This window comes from Rhynchophorus ferrugineus, unplaced genomic scaffold, assembly GCF_030347505.1.
Source record: "Rhynchophorus ferrugineus isolate W39M unplaced genomic scaffold, kcgeb_rfMv2 rfM5, whole genome shotgun sequence".
Taxonomy (NCBI): domain Eukaryota; kingdom Metazoa; phylum Arthropoda; class Insecta; order Coleoptera; family Curculionidae; genus Rhynchophorus; species Rhynchophorus ferrugineus.
In genome coordinates this window covers 15,056,554-15,082,439 of record NW_027472584.1, presented here as the reverse complement: position 1 = coordinate 15,082,439, position 25,886 = coordinate 15,056,554, and the positions used below count along the sequence as shown (strand labels likewise).

Genomic DNA, 25,886 nt, shown 5'->3' with positions numbered 1-25,886 from the left:
CAATTTTCCCGTGGATAAAGGAGAGCAACCAGACAAATTACATGAATGTAAAAAAAAAGGTAATATTGTTTAATATAAAAACAGACTAAGAAAAAGGTAACAAATAGTATTAAATTTCCTATTATATATGCTTGTAATATTTGTACAATAGGAGAGAAAAAATCAATTTTGGTTTTTTGTTTTTCAAACCGATTTTATTCATATAAATTTTCAGTAATTCTAATACTAATTTGGCACTGTAGAATTTCTGAATTTTTTAGGTGAAAAACCGAATCAAATAATTCTCAGCTTTACACCGTTAAGAACGTGTTGCAGTCGTCGGATCAGAATGGTAGTCCGACGACATACGGTCTATACAATGAATGCACCAAAACTTCTCAGCCAGTCACTCTCAATTATTGTGGAATATATGTAAAGCTGGTCGATGTTATCTAATCCCTTGCGTTAATCCCAGTTGTTAACAGTAGAGAAACCAATTATTGATTTATTCAGGTTCAAGTGACTTATGATGAAAACAAAAGAGAACGAAAATGCGCTTATGAAATCTCCATTTTCAAAACACATTAAATTTTGATTGAGTAAATGAATGATGTTACGTTTATAGTGTTTTACTGTGTTTAGTACGCGCTATACTGTGGTTTCATTGAATAAGTATTATTAGTGATTCTAAAACCACCATAATCCAGTCACATCGAGTTCGCTATCGACAACTATTCAGTTTGGATAGCTTTTTATATTTACCCATTTCATTTTAGGAGCTGTTAGCTGCGTCTTCCACCCAAAAAGTTGAGGAATCCATTCACCTTTCATTTGACAGACTATTATCCAAGACATTTTAATCTACTTTTCTGAATATCGCATATAAATTAACAGAATTTGTTATAACCATTGTCTTTAAATGACCTTAAGCTTACAGGCCTCAAAATAACCAAGATAAGCATTCGAAAGATGCGGATTTTACTCTTATTGCATTAATTATATCTTAAAGAATAAGAAGCCTGTGCAATTTGGCGGATTCGGCTTAAAGCTTTGCGTTTTCTTCGCCTGTATTACTGATACCAAGTGCTTGAAATTCTGTATATTCTCTAATTGGATCTTGTTGAGATCTACAAAAGCCGGCGGTCATTTGACATACATAATCTCAATGTTTGCTTTTTTCTTCAGTAATTGTCAAGCCAAAAGCGAATACCTGATCAGTTGATATCCCCATAGTTGACTTTAAAAACGCTTTATGTAGCATTAATCATAACAAGTGACAGTCGAAAGGAGTAATCTTTAGTGAATACAGCGAGTACGATAGGGCTTCCTAATTAAATGTTCATATATAGGTTATAATATGTCTTCTTGACGTTGATAGCATGATTTAGAATCATTTTATCACGTTTTTGCTGGTATAACTCATTATTTATTATCGTTTGCCTTATCCCGTGATGGTTTCATTGAGTATAAGAATCCCGATACGCACTGTAGAGGTCTACAAGATTTGTAGACCACCTCCAAATAATGTTTCAACCCGATAATGTTTAGTGGATGACGTTAAATCATTACTCTGCATCATTGGAGAGAAAAAGGTGACATTTTAATTTGTCACTCTAACTGAAATTAAAAAAATAATAAAAACAATGGACAAAAAAGGCTCCTGGTATTAACCTTATTATCGGGAAAGTATTAAAAGAACTTTTAAGACAAGCACTAATTAAAATCAACAACCTAAAAAAATGCTTCATTCAAACTATAATAGGTACCATATGACTGGAAAAATTATAAACCCTAAACTAGGAAAGCTACTCCATGAAACAGTATCATAACGGCCAATACCACTATATTAAAAAGGATAAAACCAATAATTGAGGAAAAGCATCTTATACTGGATCCTCAATTTGTTTTCAGGAAACAACATTGCTGCTAAACAACTTGCTTAACATTAGAATAAATATAACAGTGGCAAAATAAAACACAAGATAGAATAAATGATTTATACATTAAGGGAATATTGTGTAACATGTTAAGAATATTGCTCTCTAACGTAATACATTTAAATGTTGTTAATACAACTAATAATCTAACATTTATATTATTAAGTATGATGCCTTTAAATCAAGGAACAAAGTAAGGAATACGAAAAACTTATTTTAAAAATTGATTTACACTATTATAGTATTAATATAAAGGCAATGACATGGCGGCTTTGACCAGTATAATAGAATTTAAAGAATGCCTTTTAAAAGCTTAGAATCTATATATTGCAACTATAAACCATGTATTTTTCATATATGACTTAAACACAGCATTAAGATACATATTAATGCTTAAAGTAAAGGCATTATTCAAACAAAGTATATATTTTTTTAAATATATTTTAAAGTCTCCTTTTACCAACTATGGATTTATCTGGACTGGGCCTAAAGTTTAACGTGGGCTCCGAACCACGGTCCTCAGCATTAAGCCTACCGACTGGCGAGTGACCGCCTTAGAAATCATCCCAGAGGACATCCGGTCTTACCCAGCCTGGTTACTGGCGTGACTGGGATAATTTTCCTTGTCGCATTTTACACTCTTGCCTAGAACATTCACAAATGTTTAACAATCACAAACATAATCGAACCCGCGGCTATCGCCACAGTAGGAGGACCGTCCCATCGCCTTTACCACTGCACCACCAAGCAGGCGGACAAAATATTTGGAAAAATAAATAACCCACTTATAAAAAAATTACTATTTTTGATTACAGCAGTATATAAACAACAAAATAAAAACGAAATGTAGGAATAATATGCTTTTCGTACTGAATATTTTAGGAGGGATATATAAAAAATATGGTGCTCTATAAAGTCTAAAGTCTTCTTACGTTTTAAGTGGACTTACATGTAATCATAGACAGCTTTGAGGTGTGTACATATGGCTAGTAAAAAAATTATATTTCTGTCATAAAAATGGGACCTTTTAAAATTCTCTCAACAAGTCTTATTTTTTTTATAAAATATATTACAATGGTGTAAATATATTATTGCAGGATCTTTAAGCTAGTTTAATGTATGACTAAAAATAACCTTAAAAATATAAGTTCAGGTCATTGTTTCCTGCCTTTTATTTATTACTTTTTAATAAATAAGGATTTTATTATATTTTATACCTATTATACCTGTTCATGTTTAAATACTTTAGATTACTTTAAATATCAGTCTCTTTAGTGATGAAATAAGAAAGGCACTTCGTTTAAGAAATATTTTAATAAAAATATTTTACCCCTTATTATATTAAACTTACGCTACATTTTGTGTAAAATATCAATTACATTTTTGTAAATTTGCGCCTTTACTGCCAAAAAATACATATACTACTAGTTCTTTCCTAAAATGCACAAAATCTGAATCAACAAAGCTATATTGCATCAAACCAAACAAGGAACAATATCTGGTGAATACGATAAATAAAGTCTCCACTTGCATAAAAAATTATGATAAGCTTGTGTCCAAAAACAAAATGTTGACAAATGACAAAAACATAAAAGTTATAGAAAATTAATTATCTGTAGTATTCGTAATTTTACTGAATATTATTTTCTGTACAGAGTTACCTCCAAATGCTTTTCATCCATCCACTTTACTAACATGATGCATGGATGGTGTAACAATTTTTGATGATTCTCTTTTGGGCTAGTGTCAGTTCTCTTGTTCATATGACCTACTAAATTAATATGGGAAAGCTGAAGATTACATCACAGAGTAATTTTCCTTTAAATCTTGCCCTTTTAAGATTTTTTAACTATAAAAATGCAGTTTTTCCTTCATAAGACCTAAATATATCTATATGGCTGAATGTTCTCATATAAAACGTCATGTATCTGCAGTAGCTGAATCATTGAATCTGAGCATTTGCAGTCATTGAATCAGGTAGAGATCCTGCGGTTGGTTTATGGAAGGCAGACCCCGTTTCATTGAACTTCTTTATCCACTTTTTTAGAAGATTAACATTGAGTACAAGTATTCCGAAGTTGCCGCAGAGCAACCAGTCACCACTTTTAGAATATGCTTCGATCGCACAAAAGAGTATTTAACTACCAAATCCGCACATTGGGTGCCTCGATCTATATCTATATCCACTACCACTCATCATTATCGCATAACCTAAATTTAACATATAAAATGTGTACCTGTATGTAAACTCTGTGCTACAAATCCTTGCTGATATGATGCTTGACAAAACACACACAATAAAAAAAACAATGCGTTGATTTGAATATAGTTATACACAGATTTGACACAAAATAGTATACGATGCAATATAGCATTCATTTATAAATTGATACTATTATATTTAGTTATAATAAGTGCATTTATATTTCATTACATTATAAGTTTCAACCTTATATATCGGATGACGTTGCGCTATTAGACAGGGAAGGATAATAATTCCATTTCTAACTTTGATCCAGGTTAGGAAAGAAATAGAAATTCTATTAGCGCAAAACAAGCTCCTGATTTTAACCTGGAATCACTGGAATATTAACGGCACATTCAAGAAAAGCACTAATTAAGAGCGTCAACATGATAAATGCTTCATTTAGATTACAATATGTACCACAACTGTGGAAGGTGGCTGAGTTAATTATAATTCCTAAACCAGGAAGCCACTTAGTAAAACAGCGTCATATTGGCCAATATTACTATTGATAACAATATCCAAATTATTTGAAAAACGTTTACTGAAAAGAATAAAGCCAATCATTGACGAGAAGCATCTTATTCCGGATTATCAATTTGATTGCAGAAAATATTATTTCATAATTGGTCAGGTTCGCAGGGTTACCAATGTCATAAAAAAATACTAGAAGAAAATAAAATGTGTTCTGCTATATTTTTAGATGTTGCTCAAGCTTAAAAATTAAAATGCTTCTCCCTGGCCAATATGAAAAAATTGTAGAGTCGTATATAACTGACCGATACTTCAGAATCAAACAAGAGAATGCCTACTATGACTTGAGGAAAATACAAGCAGGTGCCACATGGAAGTGTGTTGGAACCAGTCCTTTATCTGCTGTACATTCGGGACTTGTCTACATTTAATGAAAATATTGTTGTTACATTCACAAATGACACTGCAATCCTAATCATTGGAGATAACCGAATAATTAAAAAATAAATAAATAAAAATAAATACAATGCTGGTCAGAAAAATGGCTCATCAATATTATTTAAAATAAAACAGTGCTTATAGATTTCAGCAACAAATTAATACATAAGGACCTGAAGGTATAAACTCATCGACAACGGGCTAATGTTGATGTTCTCCAACTCCCAGATAATTATGACTTAATTAAAATATTAAACACAATAAAACCATTTGATTGAATAGTTTCTAATTTTAAACCGTAGCAAATTAGGATAAAGACAAATAGCTTATTAGTATTGATTTGCTAGATTTCTATAATAAAAAAATCATTTACATTATTTAAATAGCAATTGGTGTCAACAGATCAATAAATATTTTAATTTGTACTGGTAAATTATATACAGAATTATAATAAAAATCTCCCAATATAAGAATAAATAGGAATTCTAATAAAAATCTATTAATTCGTAACAAAAACTCTATACCTTTTTCGAATTTATCAAATACGATAACAATGCAAAGTTTCAATTTTTAAATTCGTAAAATGTAACGCAACATAAAAAAAACAAACGACCGTATATAAATGCAACCATCGATGCAGCTGGGTGTTAATTCAGTTGCGTCGGATGTAAAAAAAATTTTTACGCCAGATCAAATATGTGAAGCACTTTTGGCCGGTAAAGGAAATCAGTTTGAAAAAATCCAATTAACAAACCGTAAAAAGGTTTAAAAGCTTTTTGCACATTTTGAAATCAATAGGAGTTTCCCATTTAATTTTTAGCTTAATGGCGTTTGGTTTAATACAAATGCAACATAAAAACACACCTATGCCGTTAGTGAGCAGAATAAGGCGATTTAGTAAAATAATGAAATCGATATCGAAACTTCATTTTCATCAATTAATATCACACATTAATATACATTATTATACATTTATTATTATCTATAAATTTCTGTTAAAATTATTATTGGAATATTTGATTAATATGATTTTTTCCTTTTGCATGCCTGTAATTCATTATACTTAATTAATTAACTTTTAATTAATCAACTGACTAAAAGGCAATATAACAGGCTCGAGTATAACTCTAAAGTCAAAAATTCCAATCCACCTCGGGGATGTTACTGTGGGCCTGGTACCTTTGCCGAATTTCTACCTCCTATTATGCACGTTAGTTGTCCCTAAAAGGTGGTGGTGTCAACAAATGGTGCCTTGGTGCCTTCAACAAAAAAACCTGATTTTTTTCTCAAAAGATCACATCTATTGACCTCGAGAAAACGTATTTTTCAGACGGGTTAAAGAAGTTGGAGCATCCCTGGGTCAAGTTTATTGATCTAAGAGGAGGCTATTTGTATAAGTATTTATCTTATTATTATTATATATAAAGAAGATACTATAATTTGAACTAAAAGCTCTCCCTCAAGAACATCTTGCCCTTAATGCATAAACATTAATTCTTTTGAGCTTACCTCTGATAGAATATTCTTGCTTGATTAAAAGTACTTCATCTTTCTTCATACATTGTTGTCTTCCATTATACTATTTATAGTGCTTTCTATATTTAAATACGCTCATGTCATATTTCTTTCCATCATTACTGTCTCATATGTTATAATACAAAACCGTATGCCCAGTTTGATTATAACTACAGCCACTAACCATTTCGTCTTTCTATTCTGTAAAAGTACAACCCAAGGGTCCATAAGATATTAATATCTATGCTAGGTCAGAGCCTACTTACCCTATAACCTAATTAACATTATTTCCTCCATTTTGTCTTTATGCCCATTTGCTGGAATTATTGGCTGTATAATAATACACTTATTTTACTTCCTACTATGTACTGTGATGTAAAGAAAAATAAAACAAACAACTAATGTTCAAAAATAATTCTAAATTTAATTTCTCTTGATTTGGACAACTTTATTCCCACGATACAAATATTTTTAATGGCAGAACAAGCCCATGTTTGACAAGCTAACCACTAATTCTCGTCATTAGACATAGATTGATTGAAATATTCCGGATATGCCACAACAAAGGCGTGAAAATAATTTATTTGGTAATTGAAACGTTCCTACATTAACGGACTTAGATTTCTCAGTACCTTTACATAATCTAAGGTCTAATACTAAAGATCTATCGAGGTCAATAAGTGAATTTGGTTCCCGAGAAATGATTTTTTTAGTTAAAAAGCAGTAACACATAGTAATCTTAATTATTAGTGATGTTGACATGAATTAGTTTTATTTCCTTGACTCACTTTGTTGATATTTTTCACATTTGGACAGTCGTCTGTGGATTTCTAGATTGATTCAATAACGTTATTGCTATCAAGGAAGAATTATCATTAAATCATAATTACTATTGCTCACAGCGATAAGTCCTAAAAGTTCTTCTACTGATAGCCCCGAATCTAATATCAATTATTACCTTCGAGATATAATGATCATCACCAAATCAAGGTTATACAGCGAATTACTGCTAAAATCCTCTATTTAGGCGTTAAAAATGTCGCTTTAGTAAAAACAATAACATAGTTGATGACTTTATTCGGATAATGTTTGAAAGTGGTATAGAATAAAAACAGGTCATAGATAACTACCGTATTTATCTCCAGAACAAATCATCTGGCTAGAATATTACTCGTTCTATTTTTTTTTTTTGAGATATAGTAATAAAAAATTATATTAGTAATATCATTTTATTTTTGAAATAAAGCAAAACGTAAATCATATTCCATAGTTCAACGACAAATTAACAAAAAAGTACTTTACCCTCTTTATTTTTAAATTTACTTAGTATATATATATATATATATATATATATATATATATAGATTGAGAATAAAAATAAATCCTAATGCAAAATAAATATTCATGTGTAATAAATTGTCAAAAACTTTATTTAGTTTCTTTTAAGAAAGTTTAAAATTAAAAGTACAACAAACTTTTTATAACGAATCGAACACGAATGTTTAAATGTATTTTCTGCTAATGTCAACTAAAAGAACGCCTCAAAAACAGTTTGATAAAAAACATACCCTTTAGTTTTGCAGCAATATTCTGATTTAAAGCTGTTCATTTCAACTTTCACGATCACTTATCAATATTCAGTGGAAAAAGTTTTCGTAAGAGATTAACCATATATTAGGAAGTTTGAAAGTTTCCTGAAGAAAAAAAGAGAGGAAAAAACTTCAGGATTTATATTTTATGGAGACCGACGATTTTTAAAATAAGGGTATCATAAATTACGAGTTTCGGTATATTTGCTCTCAATATTGTCCAATTGGAATAGCAAACACTGTCTGTTTGTTCGGGATCTTCTTTGCTTATGGACTCTGTTCTATTATCTGTTTTTTTCTTTTTTTTTTCTGTTTCAGAAATTCCCATGCCCACAACAATATCCCGTCCCACAGAAGTTAGAAGCCAATTACATAAAGAAAGTAAGTATTTGTTTATCGAAATAGCAAAATACATATACTGTAGTGTCCCGGGAGCTTCTCGACAGTTTTATTGTTTTAGTTTGTGTAGTTTATTTTATCGTGTTTATCTGCTCTCAGTCAGTTTTAAAGATACTATTACACTATATGTTATCACAACTATTACGTACATATCCTCAAATTTAACAGCCTTCATCTGCTGACTGATCTCAACCAAATTATTTCTAGTAATTTATTACCAACTAAGCAATTTTTTTATTTATTACGTCAAGAATATACCCAGTGGTCATTAAGCATTTCTTTTGACAACTACATTCATGACGTAACAAACCGCTTCATTAAGTAATTTCCTGTGTAAAATATGTTTTCCAATATTTTACTCTAATATAGAAAATATAGAAAAACATGTTTTACACATGTCAATTAAAAAATCCCCTACCATAGTAAAACACATTTTTTTAGCAAAATTAGTTTTTTTATTCAACATAATTCCCTTCAAGGGTAATACGTTTAGTTGATTATAGCGACCGTCCATCTTTTCGATACCATTTTTGTAGTACGATTTGTCCTTTGCTTCAAAATAAGCCTCAGTTTCGGCGATCATCTTTTCCTTCGAGGAAAATTTGTTCCCAGCGAACATTCTTTTAAGATCTGAGAATAGGAAGTAATCGATGGGCGTCAGATCTGAAGAATACGGTGGATGAGGAAGCAATTCGAAGCCTAATTCATGGATTTTTGACACCTTGCATTGCCTTGGTGGAGCAAGAGAAGAGGTTTTTTTCTTAAAATTTGGCCGTTCATCGGCAATTTCGTCCTTCAAACACAAATACGGCTATATAGTAGTCGCTGTTAATGGTCCTTCCTTTTTCAAAGTAGTCTCGTATGAGTGTTGATTGGACTTCGGAGTGAAATGATGGAGCCATGTTTCATCCATTGTCACATATTACCCACTTTGTTCAGAACTTTCTCACACCCAAATATTCGTGAATGATATGATGTACACGTTCAGTTGATATCTTTAGAGTATCTGCTATTTCATTCAATTTTAATTTAAGGTCATTCAAAATCATTTTGTGGATTTTTTAAATGTTTTCGTCGGTAACAACCTCTTTTGGGCGTTCGCTGCGTTCACCGTCTTTGATACTCATTTCACCACGTCTAAACATAGCATACCTATCCTTGATGGCTGATTTTCCTGGGGCAGTGTGCGGAAACTTGGTATCAAGTCAAGTTTTTGCTTCAACTGTATTTTTTCTCTTCAAAAAGCAATATTTTATCAACACGCGAAATTCCAAAAAGATTATTTATACTTGTAATTCGCTTAAAGGTGAGTATCGTGAAGGTTGACCAAAATTCTCCACCAAGTTTATCTACTCAACATTTTCAGCTTATTATTATCAGTTTTCATATATTAATCTTGAAGAATCTAGGAATCTTGGATCCTTCTAATATATTTGGCGAACGATTATATTATTGGCTTTGAGGAATGTAAAAATGATTAATATTTGGTTTAATGGTAATTTTTATTTTTTTCCAAAAGTGGTAATATTTTAATAGCTAATTTTACTGATATTTTCTTCATAAATACTTTCCAAATAATCAATAGAAGATAATAATTAATAAAATTATAAATATCCTCTTCATCAGTCTATATATCAGACTATACAATTCTTAGCTTTTTTTTGTCTCATGCTTTAACATAGCTATGAAAGGAAATTATATCATATAGGCTTTTCTAATAGGTAATTCTATTTAATTTAATAATTATATTGCAATTTATATTAACGCGCATAATTATTATTATTCGAAGTATTTATATAAAAACACAAACAACACTGGATTGTTTTTAACAGGACATTTCTTTGAATAACAACTTGCTTGTTTGCATGTGTTTTAATCAGAGATCTCTGTTTGTAAAATTGCGAAATATAAATATACGCTATTATAAACAAGCCAAGCTAAGTTTGAAACTATTAGAAATATTTTAATTGTTATATTTTGTACCAATTTTGTTTAATTTTCTTACCTTTTTAAAACAATTTTCAGAATACATGCAAGCGATTCATATTTCGTTAGTTCGTAATTTCACATGAAATTGAGTAAAAATATGTTGTTACAATTCAGCTTCAAATATATATAGTTATAAAAGTGTCCGGATGCAATACAGTATAAGTTTCGATATTTGTTAGAACTTCTTAGACCCTCAATAGTAATAAAATAATAGGTTATTTAATACCAAATATTACGATTTAATTTAAATTTTCTCAGATAATTAGCCATTTATAGAAGCACCTATATTTTGAAACTAATTATCAGTATTATTCTAAATTTTAAGCTAGTATAACAGTTTTGCAAACAAACTATTAGTGCAAATTATTGCTACGATATATTCGCCTATTCGGAAACTACAACATAACATGTATTTTAACAAGAATACACCAGAGTTAAATAAACAATGCAATTATAAATGTATGGTAGTTTGAAATAACAATTATACTATACACTAACCAGCAGGATAACAACTTGTAATTAATTATGATGGAACAAAAATAATAGCCATTTATGACCAATTGGAAATACGTTTTTATAATTACTTCACAGGCTTTAGTCGAGTTAAGTTCCAATAAAACTTTTTAGTAGTAATTAAACCAGCACTAGATCTGATCCAAATTAATTTATAAGTTTCTGAAGGAAGGCGATATCAAAAACTAGGATACATATCTGCACAATATTTCCGGATTTCGGACATGAGCACTCTCTGGCATAGAATAAACCATAAAATAGAATAAACTATATGAAACCATGTTGTTTTCCGTTTCTAATGGCGGCCTATTATTTTCGAGTCGATCGGTACAGTTGACCAGATCAAAACAACAAAAAATATAGAATATTTAGATTTCGTGTTACATTAATAATTATATAACCGGCTTGGTGGCGCAGTGGTAAAGGCGATGGGACGGTCCTCCTACTGCTGCGATTTCGAGGTTCGAATCCTGCTAGGGCAAGGTCGTAAATTTATGTTTGTGATTGTTTAAAATTTGTGAATTTTCTTGGAAAGAGTGTAAAATCCGACAAGAAAAATGATGCCAGTCACGACAGTAACCAGGCTGGGTAAGACCGGATGTCTTCTGGGATGATTTCTAATGTTGGTCACTCGCCAGTCAATGGGCTTAATGCTGAGGACCGTGGTTCGGAGCCCACATTCAGGCCAACTTTAGGCCCAGTCCAGATAAACCCATTGTTGGTAAAAAGAGACTTTAAAATTTATTTTAAAAAAATTCTATACTAATAATAATTAAATTGTTGTATTATTCTTGGTGGTCTAACATACATTGGTTTTAAAGTATGGAAGACCAAGGGTAAGTGCAGAAAATAAGTTTGAATTGTTAAAAATTATAAAATCCAAACACCATCAATTTTATTTATAGTCGGAATTTTAGCTGCCAAATTTATAACACACCATGTTCAACGGCCTGGAATAGGTATCAACATATGCCAGAATTTAAATATAACAAAAAAGAAAATGATTCTTGTTGTGTTGGAAATAGTCAGGTCATTAATGAGGTTCTGCCACCAAGAATAGTAGCAAAAACTGTAGTAACTGTTAATAATTAGTCATTTATTTAAACATAATATATTTTGGTAATGTTTGAAACTTTATTTTATAACTAGAGTGTAGCTAGAATTTGTTGAGAGTAAAAGTCGAAGAATGTGAAATTCAGAGAATCAGAGAAGGAATTAGACAACATTTTGCTAAGATATAAGAACAGAGTATAGTGATACTTTGAAATAATTAAATTTGCTAACAAAAGTAGACCTGGATGAAATAAACAAAATATAAAACTATCAACTACGCCCTAGTAATCTAATGACAAGGAAAATACAATGCATTATTATATAAGAGTATAGGTAAATAAATTATTGTTTTGGAAATATAATGATGTATTGACTGAGATGTTTTTCAGCTTAAAAGTACGATCATACATTCGTTTTAGGCTAGAAATGTACCATATGTTAACTAAAAGCTCGAGGTAGTCAATTCATTACAGGGGCTTCTAGATCAAGAATAGTAGCGATAATATTTGGAGATGTCTATAAAAAATGTACTGCTTTCATATATCGTGGTGGTTTTTTCGTTTGGTTTTAAATATATTGGCTGTTTGATCTAAACGATTTTGGTCTTATCTATGGTAATGTTTATTTATATGGTTCTTGGAGTTCTTATTAATTGTTCAAATATGTAAATTTATTTAAATATGGTGTTTTTATAAAAAAAAAGAAAGGCATATAAAAATTATTTTTATTATTTAAATTTATTTAATAATTTTTTTAAATAAAATGTGTTATTTCCAAAATTTTACCATTTAATTTACCTCTTGAACCTATAGATTACGCTTGTAATATATTCCACATTAAACTCGGATTATTCGCTGTTTTAAAATTAAATGGAGCCAATATGAGCATGCCCCAAATTTGGAGATGTTGCTAAATAATGTATCCTTCAAAAACTAACTATAAGGTTAATAGCCTACATGTGAACTACAACGTGGAACAAAAGTTCCTCTACCATTGACTCCATTTCCGCTGAGTGGTAATAATGGAACGATTATTTTCAATAAATATGTTCACTATTTCTGCTTGTTCTTGTGGTGTATATTTATTCATAATATAATTTGGACGTCTACACAATTATTAAAGCGAAATTGAGATAAACGTCACATAACTAAGATGACGCGCAATCAAAATGGTAGCGGGACTTTTATCTCACCTTATACATGTAAATAAAATTGTCTCTCTACATCCACAAAATTCGAAACTATAGAATCATAACGGTCTAATTTTGCTCTAAACTCATTGTTGTATATCTTATTAATGGTTGAGATCTATTCTTGAAAACTCATTAATATTTTTATTAAAGAGAAAACCAGTTTGGAAGGCAAAAAAAATAAAAATTATGTTCAAAAGTATAAAAACAAATAGAAAGCCATTTGAGTATTTATGCAGAAGGTAGGTAGCAACGTGTACTTACAGGTAGAACTCCTTGTATGTAATCTGTTGCAAGACATTAGAAAAAAGGGAAAGAAAACTTATTGTAGTCTCTTATAATAGGGACATCCTCTTACTATACAATGGAATACACTGTGTACACTTACATCGATTAGAATGCCACTTTGCATTGCAGCTAGTTAAAGAAACTAGAAAAATATACCTTTGTACCCGAAATATGCATCTGTTACATAAGAAGATAATGAAGCTCAAAACGCTAGTCGAATTAAACTAATTAGTTCTGGAATTAAAAATGGGTGAATTATTTTTGTGTGAGTGTAATCATTGCTATTGTAGGTTAATTCTTTCTACAATCTATTAGTTCTACAATAGGAGTTACATTGCAAAATGACCTAAAAAATCAAATACAAATGTAAATACGGATTGAAATAAATCAATGTAGGTCCTTAAATTAATACTGTTTGTAAGGTAAGTCGAAAAAATGTGTTTATTATGCAACATTTTGTATTAGAAAACAAGGACTGAATTTATGTTGCAGCTGTATGGATATTGGAATCGGTATTACTAAAAATATTTATCACGAAGATCTAACTTCCATTCGTTATCGGTTATCGCAGAAGATTCTGAGCAATGGATCGGGAAATGAGAAATTAGAAGCTCAGACTGAACGAAACTATTTTTTCTATTTTTTCTCTCAAGTTGCTCCACTGAAATGTGACTGTGACGAACATTGAAAAAAAAAATCATTAAATAAGTAAAACCGTTAAGAACTCCTCTTAAACGGTTGGCCGATTTTGATAAAATTTTTTGTTTATGTGGATCTGAGAAAAGTTTAGAGTCACAATTAGACCCGGTAGGTATCTTCAACATTGAAGGCACTTTTAAAAATATTTTTCATTTCAACTAGCGTATTTCTGTCAGAGTGATATTTTCATGGTAACCGCCAAAATAATAATATAATAAATATTACATTATATTGATAAATTATTCGTAATACTAAACGTAACGCTTGCCTTCGACATAGGGATGCAAAGAAGTATCGATAATAGTAAATGAAAGTATCGAACTTTTAGTTGCTAAATACCTAGGGTTTTTGAAGGAGCGTATCAAATTTTTGTTTCGAGATTTATAATTTACATCACAACCCCCACCCCCCCAAAAAAAAAATCGATTTAATTTTGCGTGTTGTAGTTTTGAAATTTTTGTATATATCGAAATATCGATATTTTTCATTATGACTTTTGTGCGTGCATACGGTCCACCAGATCTGTTCATCGCATTTACGTGTAATCCAAACTGGGAATAAAATTAAAATTGTATTGCTACCATGTTAAACGTAAATACATCTCTATGATACCAATGCACGTGTGTTCAAACAAAAATTAAAATCGTTGATAAAATTGATATACCTCACTCGGTATGAAAAATCACGTTTGAGCAGTAAGTATGTCGGGTCTGCTAGTATATATATAAAAATGTACTGTTATGTCTAATCAGTACTCGTATTTAGACCCAAATAAATCATTGAATTAAAATGTTGCCAGAAAAAAAAACCTTACACTACATTATAACGTATAGTCTATCGAAAGAAGCTGTGAACAGACGGCATCTCAATTTATGATATCAAAACGTCGCAACGTTGCCGCATCAACTCAGATTTAGCTCATTTTGTCTTTGATATAAGTATAACAAAATTCTAGTCTAAATAAGATAATGAAACAAAAATGTTATCAAATATAATTTATTTTATCATTATAATACATCTAATGCATATATTATCGAATAATTTCAACTACAGTTAATTGTACATCCACAATTATTTATAGTTTGAAGTTGTCTTGTTATATTTATATTTATCTCTTTTCCTCGCTACCCATCAGGTAGAGTTCGAGGCGTGTTTTTTATGTAGTGGAATCCCCTGGAACCCTAATCCACGTAATTAACAATTATATAACCAGGAAATGTATTTTACTTTCATTATAGAGCATATTTATGTTTTTATGTTCAGTTTTTGTTTCCTTTGATGGTCTATTTCTTTGTCAAGTCATTTTCGTGGCACTATATTTTCTGTTTCTTCTGTTACTACATCTGTACACCATTCTTGATAAAATTAATCACTTAATTGTCCCTAATGTATTTACCATATCTACAAAACAGCTAGTATTCATCCTCTCCTCACACATTCTAACCTAATGCTCATATATAATTCTGAACCATTACACACATATCTATGCACATATATTGTTCACACTCTACTACTATACAAGTTCCTACGGTTATAGCATATTAATTATATACTCACCGTTAGTTGTTTCCACTTTCGTCACCCTGTCTTGGAAATTGTCAGCATTGAGTGAAAATACCATACTGAAACAGAAAGTTTAATTAAATTCAAATGAATAACTAAGCTGTTAATTTCCGATCTACCTAATATTATTCACAATTTCATCTTTTATCAATTTCTTTTTCAACTGAAAATGTTATTAACCATTCCTGTTTCCAGCACAAAGAACAATATATGTTATGGCTACTAAAACCTAATCAATTGTTATTTCAGCGTTTACCTATTTCCATCAACTTTTGTTGACTTAGCACTATTTCTGTTATCATCTTATTATGAGTGACCCAATGCCCCATTTTGAAATGTCCATGTGTCAACTAAATACACAAATTGAAATGATAAATTTTGATTGATTTTATTATATGCTTTTAAAAATTGAATTGTTTTAAAAGAAATGTCTGAAAGTTCCATTAGACCTCTTTGTGGGTTATCTTTACACCTTTTATCTGAAGAGATGTTCTACATGCCTCAAAGATTATATCTTATAACTCTAAGCTATCAATGGATACTTTCCACACAGTTTCTTCTGAAATAATTGTATTAAATTATGTTAATATTGAATAAACTCACTGTGTACATACACATTTCCTATATTTGATCTCTAATAGAGCTAACAAGCTGATCTTGATTCTGTTTTTTGTTTTGTTTTGGTAAATCCGAGATAATATGTTTCATTTTTTGAGATATTTTAATGACCGTGCCCATATTGATATTCAATGCAAGTGTAGCACGTTAAAAATATTTTCAATCAAAACCGCAGCAACTTAATATTTAACAGTAAAAATGCTTACCTCTCTAACAAATTTTCAATGAATTATTATCTCATTCCTGTCCGAAGTAACTAATTAGAGACGCAATCTGTTCTGTCTAGCATCGGCATTTCAATCAGAGTAATAATAAGCAGATATTTGAAATCTATCAAAACAAGCAAAGCGTTAAAACAACGTTTGCAGATTTATAACATATTATCACTATTGTTTTGAAAATTTTGCATACGTTTAACAATCGGATGACTTTGACAGGCTGGTTCGGTTACATATTCAAACTTATGAGGACGAGTTTTTTTCGGTGATTATATTTTAAATTTTTTGAGATATTTCAGTGCCCGTATCAATACTAATATTCAGTGCAGCTGCAACACGTTAAAACATATATTCAACAAAAATTGCAGCATATTAATATTTAACCGTAAAAATGCTTACCTCTCTAATGAATTTTACTGGAAAGGGGGGGGGGGGGCTCCATTATCTCGTTCCTGTTCAAAGTAACTGATTCGAGACGCAATCTGTTCTGTCTGGTTAGGGAGTTTTCAATAATTAATAGTAATTCAAAATTCAATAATAAAATATAATAATTAATTCGAAATTCAATAATTAGAATAATAATAAGCAGCGAGTTGAAATTTATCAAAACAAGTAAAGCACTAAAATAACGTTTGCCGGTTTATAACCTCTTATCACTATTATTTGGAAGAATGTTGTAAACATTTGACAATCGGACGAATTTAGCAGACTAGTTCGGTTACATATTCAAACTTATCAGACAGCATTGTGTCTTTTTTTAACTAGAATAAAATGAGAAGGAAAATATTGTCCGATTCTAAAACGAATTTACAAATTGCGGCAGGCAATACATTAAACATCTTGTTCAAAAATTCTTTAGAAAGACTATATATACGTTATTATAATGTAACGTTAAAAATATTTTCACGTTAAAATTTCACGCCTAGAATTTACAAAAAGATGCATGAAGATTTAATTCATAGTCAAAAACTACTGAATAAATAACTTCCAAAGAATAAAACTTTATTTAAAACATATGAAAATATATCTGTTAATATTTTACTATAGAAGAATTCCTCGTTGACAGACATTTTTTGCATCGTTTCCGTTTGTTTCCCGTGTGTTAAATCCTCTGGACGATATAAATTTTTTTCAATCTATCTCCTGGATTGCAAGCCAATTTATATAGATATTTTGTATTCAGGGAAACATGTACTATAGCTTAGAAAGTTAAATATATTGCACAAGAGGGTATAATTTCAACTTTTGGCAACTCTTAAACTTTCCAACCAACTTTGTTCAAGGTATTGTTACTTTTAGCTTCTTTTGTTCAAAAAGTAAATATTGTTCTTGCGATTTGATTTCTAATTGGAGTATTTTTATATAACTACCATATTTTTCCCTCGACAATGCGAAAGTTTATTGTACGATGAGAATTACTTTAGGTGTAGTTTTTTCCTGATTTAACAGGGGAATAATTTCAAGTAGGTTTCATTTCATTTTTCACTACATTTCCTTTATAAATCTCGGCCATTCTCTTTTTGGGAAAGTTTTATAAATACAGGGTGTTTAAATAAAGAAACATGAAAATCCTTGAAGGAACATATTTATTGATTTATTCATTTTAATATTTGGAAAGTAGCAATGACATAATATAATAAAGGTAATTGGTTTATTTTAATTTCATTCCAACGTGTGCTTGCGAATGTTTTTTTTTCGACTGTGTCATAACAGACAGAGATGTACGTATTCCTTCTCGAACTTTCTTTGGGAAAGAAAAGGAAAGAGATCATTGCTGGATTTTATTACGTTCAAAATAACAGTTCCATTTTGAATGTTGTAAAATTATTTTTATATTTTATATATTTGACTTGATTGTAAAGAGAAATGGAGTAATAGCCGCTAAATATGTGTATTGTATAATCTCAATCTTTATTAACTATTCAACTATCGCATTATTTTAAATACAATAATGATTATATTTATCCCTAATCAGGAACATTTTAAGATTATTATTCCATGAAACTTCAATAAAAGAAGTTTTAAATTTTAAAATGCTTGAGAGATTTAGAAAACCCAAAACTTTAATCAAAAAAATACCTAATGGTTACCAAGATAACAAAAATCCATTCAAAATCATTTTTCTGTTTATCGGTAAAAATGTTATTCTTTTTACCCTATTACATTAATAAATAATCTTGAAAAATTGAGATCCAAAATGCTGCTATATTAATGTATAATAATGTATATTAATGTATAATATGTTGTTATTTACAATTGTACTACAAACAAAACATAAAACCATATATATTACATATAAATCTATGTAAGTATTAATTCTGACCATTATTTTCAAATCGTTTCAATTCATTGAAAACCAATCGAATGAAACTAGACGGACCGAAAATACTGAAAGTACTCGACTGAAACAGTCGATAATAAATAATAATCAAATCAATCGGACCGAAAGCAGCGACTGAAATAGTCGATAGTAAAAAGTAGTCAGGCGCCTTGGTTGGCGCAGTGGTAAAGGCGACAGGACGGGCCACCTACTGTTACGATAGTCACGGGCTCGAATCCTGCTGGGGCATCGTCGTAAATTTATGTTTGTGATTATTTAATATTTGTGATTTTCCTAGGCAAGAGCGTAAAATGCGACAAGAAAAATGATCGCAGTCACGCTAGTATCCAGGCTGGGTAAGACCGGATGTCTTCTGGGATGATTTCTAAATTCGTCACTCGCCAGTCGGTAGGCTTAATCCCGAGGACCATAGTTCGGAGCCCACGTTAAACTGTAGGTCCAGTTCAGATAAACAATCGTTGGTAAAAAGGATACTTTAAAATGTATATAAAAAAAGTAATCAGTTACTAATAGCACTGCCTTCAGTGATAAATGAATTATTAGAATAAAGTAAGTGACAGAAATTTCAATATATTTATATTAATATTAATTTATTAATTTGATTTAAGTTACATATTTCTAATATGCATTTGTATTTAATTTAAAACTCCAAAATATATGCGTAATTAAATTAACAATTATCTGTCAAAGATTATTCCATTCGAAATATGTATATATCCATCATTTTTTACAATTGTTTTATTAATTTAACTAGTCACTAATTTATATAACGCAGAATAAACATGTTTTGGTTGAGTAGTGTTAAAACTGTTATTTTAATTTCGCCTGAAAATATATATGCAAGGGTTAATGAAAATGTGAACAATAAAATGCGTCAAACAAGTCGATAAATTACCATAGAAATTTAGTAACGGTTCGAATAAGAGTATATTATTAGCAATTAAGGTTTATATTTGGATAAGCATTCCCTTGTCCCAACAGTGGGACTACTTTAGTGACGCAATTGCCCGTCTGCCTCAGTTAGGTATTTATCTTTGCATATTCACAAACTGCGAGGCATACACCCTACGAAATACATCTAAACGACTTAACTTTGCCAGTTTTAGCGAAAATGAGGCCGTGTTAATTTAAAATGCTGGCTGTCTTGCCACGGAGGGGACCGGGCATATGTCTTTTTCTTTGTAGGTTTTCTTCGCATCTTTTTTCAGTCGTTTGTCGACGATATTGTTCAGCACCAACTACTTCACAAATCATTCTAATAAACCGCTTTTGCCTCCTTTTTATCTCTCGCCTTACATAATTAAAAATGTTGTTGTTTATAGTGGATTATATCACCGGGGTATTTCTGCTTAGGAAACAGTAACATAATATTTATGAAAATTTATTAGCTGATTATAAAATTTTTCTTTCGCTTTTGATAATTTTATCGTGATATATTTGAATTGCTTTATAGTTGAAATAAAAAAATAAGTCTTATACATTTTATTAAAAATAAGAATTTTAATTAAACCTGAATAATATAATTAAAAAACACTATCTGTACTTCTTTTGTCAAAATGAATGCTTTTGAGATTTTGTAATTGAGATTTTCCTAATAAATGGTTTTAGGTCAAATATCTCTAATAACACATATTCAATGAAGGTGTGATTATTCATTGATTTGCTTAAAAGGTCCATAGAACATTCTAGATATAATGGTGGTATCATTAGTTTACTCAGTCAAAAGTTATTGCGCTTTGAAAATGGAGATAGCAGAAAATCCACTTCATCTTATTTTGTTTTATTACTTCCAATAAAAGAAAATACTCTTCACGTTTGTTAAAAATATGATGGCGACGAGTACTTAATATCAGAAATAATTTGCTCGTTTTCGTTCTGATATGCCATGTCCAAGTTGGACTCAGATTAATAGGATTGAAAACATCGAAGAAAATCACCACATTTCATCTCGCATCATTTTTACGCAACATTAAACTATTTTTCAACCATTCAACCATTTTATATAAGATTGGAGACCTAGGGAAACCCTAGTGTGGTTCCACATGAATTTAGAGTGAAAAGATAATGAACCAAATTTATTTCTATTACTTCATAAAATCGGCCAGAATTATTCAATAGGAAAGACGTTGTTTTAAATCACTATATAACTAGAGCACATACATCTTTAATGACTCGAAAGATTGGCTGGAAAGTTTTCATGCACCCACTATATAGCCCGGATCTTGCCCTGTCCGAATACTATTTGTTCCAATTTTTACAACATTATCATAATAATTTAGGTCTCAAAAAAAAAGTTTGCGAAAATCACTCGGTTTAGTTTTTCGGTCAAACACCTTAGTTCCAGCTTTCATTATCCGTAAAAATCAAGTGCTACTCTACAAGGTAGTAGCAAAGATAATGCCCGATAGATATGACTGGTTGAATAGAACTTTAACAAAATTTCAAATATTTCCTTAGATTTCGTATGGGTTTTGTATTTCATTCATTTAGCTTAAGTAGCTGATAATAAAGTAAACCCTATTATGTCCACACCATGGACTATGCTATTGAACCACACAATTTTTATGTTGTTTAATGGTTCTTTTGTTCTTTAGCAAACAAAATAAAATACGTTTTAAATGAATGTAATGAGAAACTAACATAGATCAAAAATAGAACTACTAGTTCAGGATATATTGAAGAACGTAATTTTTCGTACAGATTTTATAACTATTCACAAGAATACAACAATGGAACTTGTTAGACTATAGCGCCATTTTGTAATTTAATTATTGAATCGAATTTATACATGATATCGATACGATATATTTATATATTTATATCGATAAATAACTCATTTTTAAATAAGGAAAACAATGTTTCATAAGTCTACAACTTCGTTATCAAAATATTAAATGAACCATCTAAATAATTTAAATTTAAATATGAAACTACACATAAGTTTCATAAATAATTATTATTTTAAATGATCAAAATCCACAAGACCTGTAAATATGATATAGTAAATAATCAGAAAAAAAAATTCATAGTCACACATCTCAATTATTAGTTTTTCTCTCTTCGTTTTTTGTCATAATTTAAAAACATAACTTAACGTTTTTATTAGCGTTGGGAACTATCGACTGAAAATAGCCGAAACAGTCGATAGTTAAAAACTAGTAAATAATAGTAATTACTATTTTCAGTCAAATGTACGGTTCGACTGCTTTTTTTTAATTCGTGATGTCAGACGAGGACGTACGATCCCTTTCCTGTATAAATTGAGGAAAAGATGTGAGAGAGGAAAAGATGCAGATAATTGCTTGGAGCAGATAATTTTATATGTGCATATATTTTCCAACTTAAGTATAAGCGAGACGGAGATATACATATTCCTTGACGTACTAACTTTAAAAAAGAAAAGGAAAAAATAATTGCTTAAAACTGTTAACATGTAAGAAATAATTTCATTTTAAACGAAGTAGAATTACTTTTATATTCGAATGATCTGTGGATCGGTAAAAAAGAATGGAACAATAAATTAGTCGAACCGAAAATAGCCACTGAAAACAATCGACTGAAACAGGTACGGGCAAAAAGTAATAAAGTGAGTCGAACCAAAAATAGCGACTAAAACAGTCGATAGTAAAAAGTAGTCAATTCGTAAATAGTCGATAGTTCCCAACAGTAGTTTTTACCTCTCCTAGCAACACTCTCTTCTGGTAACAACAATCTTAAATTTGAGTATTTTGAAACGTAATAAAAAGATTTTTGACGCCTGTTCACAACGAAACATAATTAACATCAAAACAGAAACGATAAAGTAACCCAGAGATCAACAAATATAAAAAATATTTTCTCCAGGGAGATTTTACGTTAAATTGTTCGATAGAAATGTTGGAACAAGTGTATCGAATTGAAAGATAATATTTAAGTTGAAAAGTGAGGTACCTCCTAATATTACACCCACTCCTTAACAACAACATTCAAAAGCAATCATAGTTTAAGTATTATAAATTAGCTGAAATCACATCAACAACTGCATAATACTTAGATCGTACAAATTTGGTGGAAATACAACCATTCAATGCTTCCGATAAATTAACTGGTAAATTCGGATTCCAGTATTAATAATTGGTTTTCACACTTTGCTGTGAATACGTGGATGATGTTCCGTTATATCCAGAAAACACCTTACGCAATTCATATCTGATCTAAACTTTAGACCTAATGTCATTTGATTTGTTACTGATTCATTTGATAAGATTCATTTTTAATTTCTAAAAACTGCTTCGACACATTTTTAGAAATAACAGCCATCAATTAAATGGGAATAATAAATGCAACATATATTTGCAACAATGTTTTCAATTTTATAGTTATTTTGCATATTTAATTAAAATAACACTATCTAATCTACCCAGTGAATAAAATTACTTCATTATTGCGACGTATTCACATAGTATTTCGTTACATTAAGATTGTTTTGCTAGAACAAACTTCTCTTGGATATAACCATCGTTTTACGAACAACTTATTATATTTGCCTTTGTAGTTTATAGTTGCTTAATGCTCTCAATGTACCAGATCATTATCAGCTACACTAATATGTTCTATTTGTCAAACAAATATAACTTTGGATTTGGTCGTTTTCAGCAAACAGCCGAGAATAATTTTCGCTGCATGTATAAAGTTGTCTAGTTTTATGAAAACTTTGAATATATTGAACAATACAGTAACATTTTGTGGTCCAGAGGCTATATATTATATAGTATATGTATTACACTTTTATATTATTTATTTTCATTTGTATATTTATGTTTTAGGCATAATAGTTTAAAAGCGTTTTAGTTATTTTTATTTACCTAATTTTTAACTAAAATATTGCGTAGATTTTAGATTGGTCTTTTCTTCAGCTACGCCATATAAAATTATTCAAGCTTATTATAGTTGTATTGTCGAGATAATTATTATTAATTAATTTTCAACAAACGCACCATACTAAAAAAGTAAATGCTGTCCACTTGGTAGTTGATGGTTTCATACGGGTTTAGCAATTCTAGTGGTTTCGGACTCATCCGGATTTTTTTCATTACAGATTATCATAATAAATACACTTTTCGTAGTCATTTGCGCTACAGATAATGTATTCGTATAGAAATGATTTTCCGTTATTTTCAATATTTCTTAATCATGTTATTACATTAACCTATATCTCGTTCGTACATTTGTTCTATATTCAACTAGTTTTACTACCACTAACTCACCCTATTTGATGCGTTCATACCTTTCTGACACTCCCATGGTTTTTCAATCACTAACACTAAAATCACTATATCTACACCTATCATAATAAATACCATTGATGGGTTTCTACAACAGCTTGATGAACCTCTACGAAGGCTTCACTTAAAATTAAATCAAAGACAATGAAATTGAGGCCAAAAATACAATTTTGAATATTTTATTCTAAATATGTGTAGGCAATTTATTTCCCATTTTATGGATTTCATTGCTAAAGGGTAAACAAAAAACCCCTCCCCATTGTTTGATGAAAATTGCTTTCAAAAAATGTATGATGTGAAAGTAGAACAGAAATTAGCAAAATCTAATCTAAATCCGGATGATAGGCTGTAGGTTTCTATTTATTAACTTCATTATTACAATTCCACATTATTGCGGAGGGAGCAAATTCATCTAGCTAACTTAGGATTTGTATTTGAATTTCCATAACTCTTTTCATATAATTTAATCCCTAAAAGTTCAAATGTTTTCATTGTTAAGAATGCTCTATTTCTTCAATAACTTGTAACATTAAATGGCTTGTAAACGAAAATTAAATTCACAATTCAACTTCTTTTTTATAATTTCAAGCTCATAGCACCTAGTTTTCACCATCTAATGAATAAATCAATTCAATTCAAAAGATCTAATGTTTTCAATGTTAAAAATGCTCTATTACTTCAATAATTTATAACATTAAATGGAGTATTGTTAATTTGCTGTTCCCGCTTCCCATCTCTATAAAATCTCTCTTGTACAAGATGCTGGTTCGATCAGTAATTCTATACGGCTCCAGTGTCTATCTAAAATACGTCTCACCTAGCCAGGTGGAACATCTTCAAATCTTTCAAAACAAAATTCTCAGGAGAATAATCAATGCCCTTTGGTTCGTCAGGAACAATGAAATTCATAGAGAAACAGACGTCCTTCACGATTTTATAACCGAGGTTTACTCGAGATATTTCTCCACTCTTTGTTTCTCGGACAATAGATGTATTACCGCGCTGGCCGATATTTTAGGCCAATAACTCATTCGGCTCTTCGTAGCCTTATTCTATCACAGCCGTCGTGTTCTAACTCCAAATTGTCTCGACTTTCTCCGGCGAGTGATTAACTCATGTACCGCAAGCTGCGTGGTGTGATAACGACGCCACGTCCTTGCCTGGCCCTTGTGCCTCTTAACGGTGTTACCGGTTACGGGCACCCTAATTACTAACAGTAAGAAGTATCAGTTAGGGTCATTGGATCAGTTGATAGGGTGGGTTTTATTGGGTAGCCCAGAGGCAGTCTCCACATAACCAGTCCAACTCGCTTATTCCTGTGGGTCTTCCCGACCAGTTATCCGTAACACTATTCCCCTACCCGGTTCCAGGCCAGAAAAAAAACATTAAATGGCTTGCGAACAAAAAAATAAATTAACAAATCAAATTCTTTTTATATAATTTCAAACTCATAGCCCATAGTTTTCACTGTCTAATAATTGTTTTCATTTTTTTCTTATGAAAGGAGGTCAGAAGCTATACGTAAGCTAAGTCCGGATAATAAACTGTAGGTTTTTATTTATTAACTTCACTATT

At 30.4% G+C, this 25,886-nt stretch overlaps 1 protein-coding gene across 1 annotated transcript in view; it reads left to right on the top strand.

Moving 5' to 3' along the window:
• Positions 1–25,886, top strand: part of LOC143197346 (lachesin) — a 411,049-nt gene that overhangs the window by 339,524 nt on the left and 45,639 nt on the right. The window contains exon 8 of the mRNA XM_076405732.1: positions 8,496–8,558. Within this exon, the coding sequence (XP_076261847.1) occupies positions 8,496–8,558 (63 nt within the window). The remainder of the gene's footprint in view (positions 1–8,495; positions 8,559–25,886) is intronic.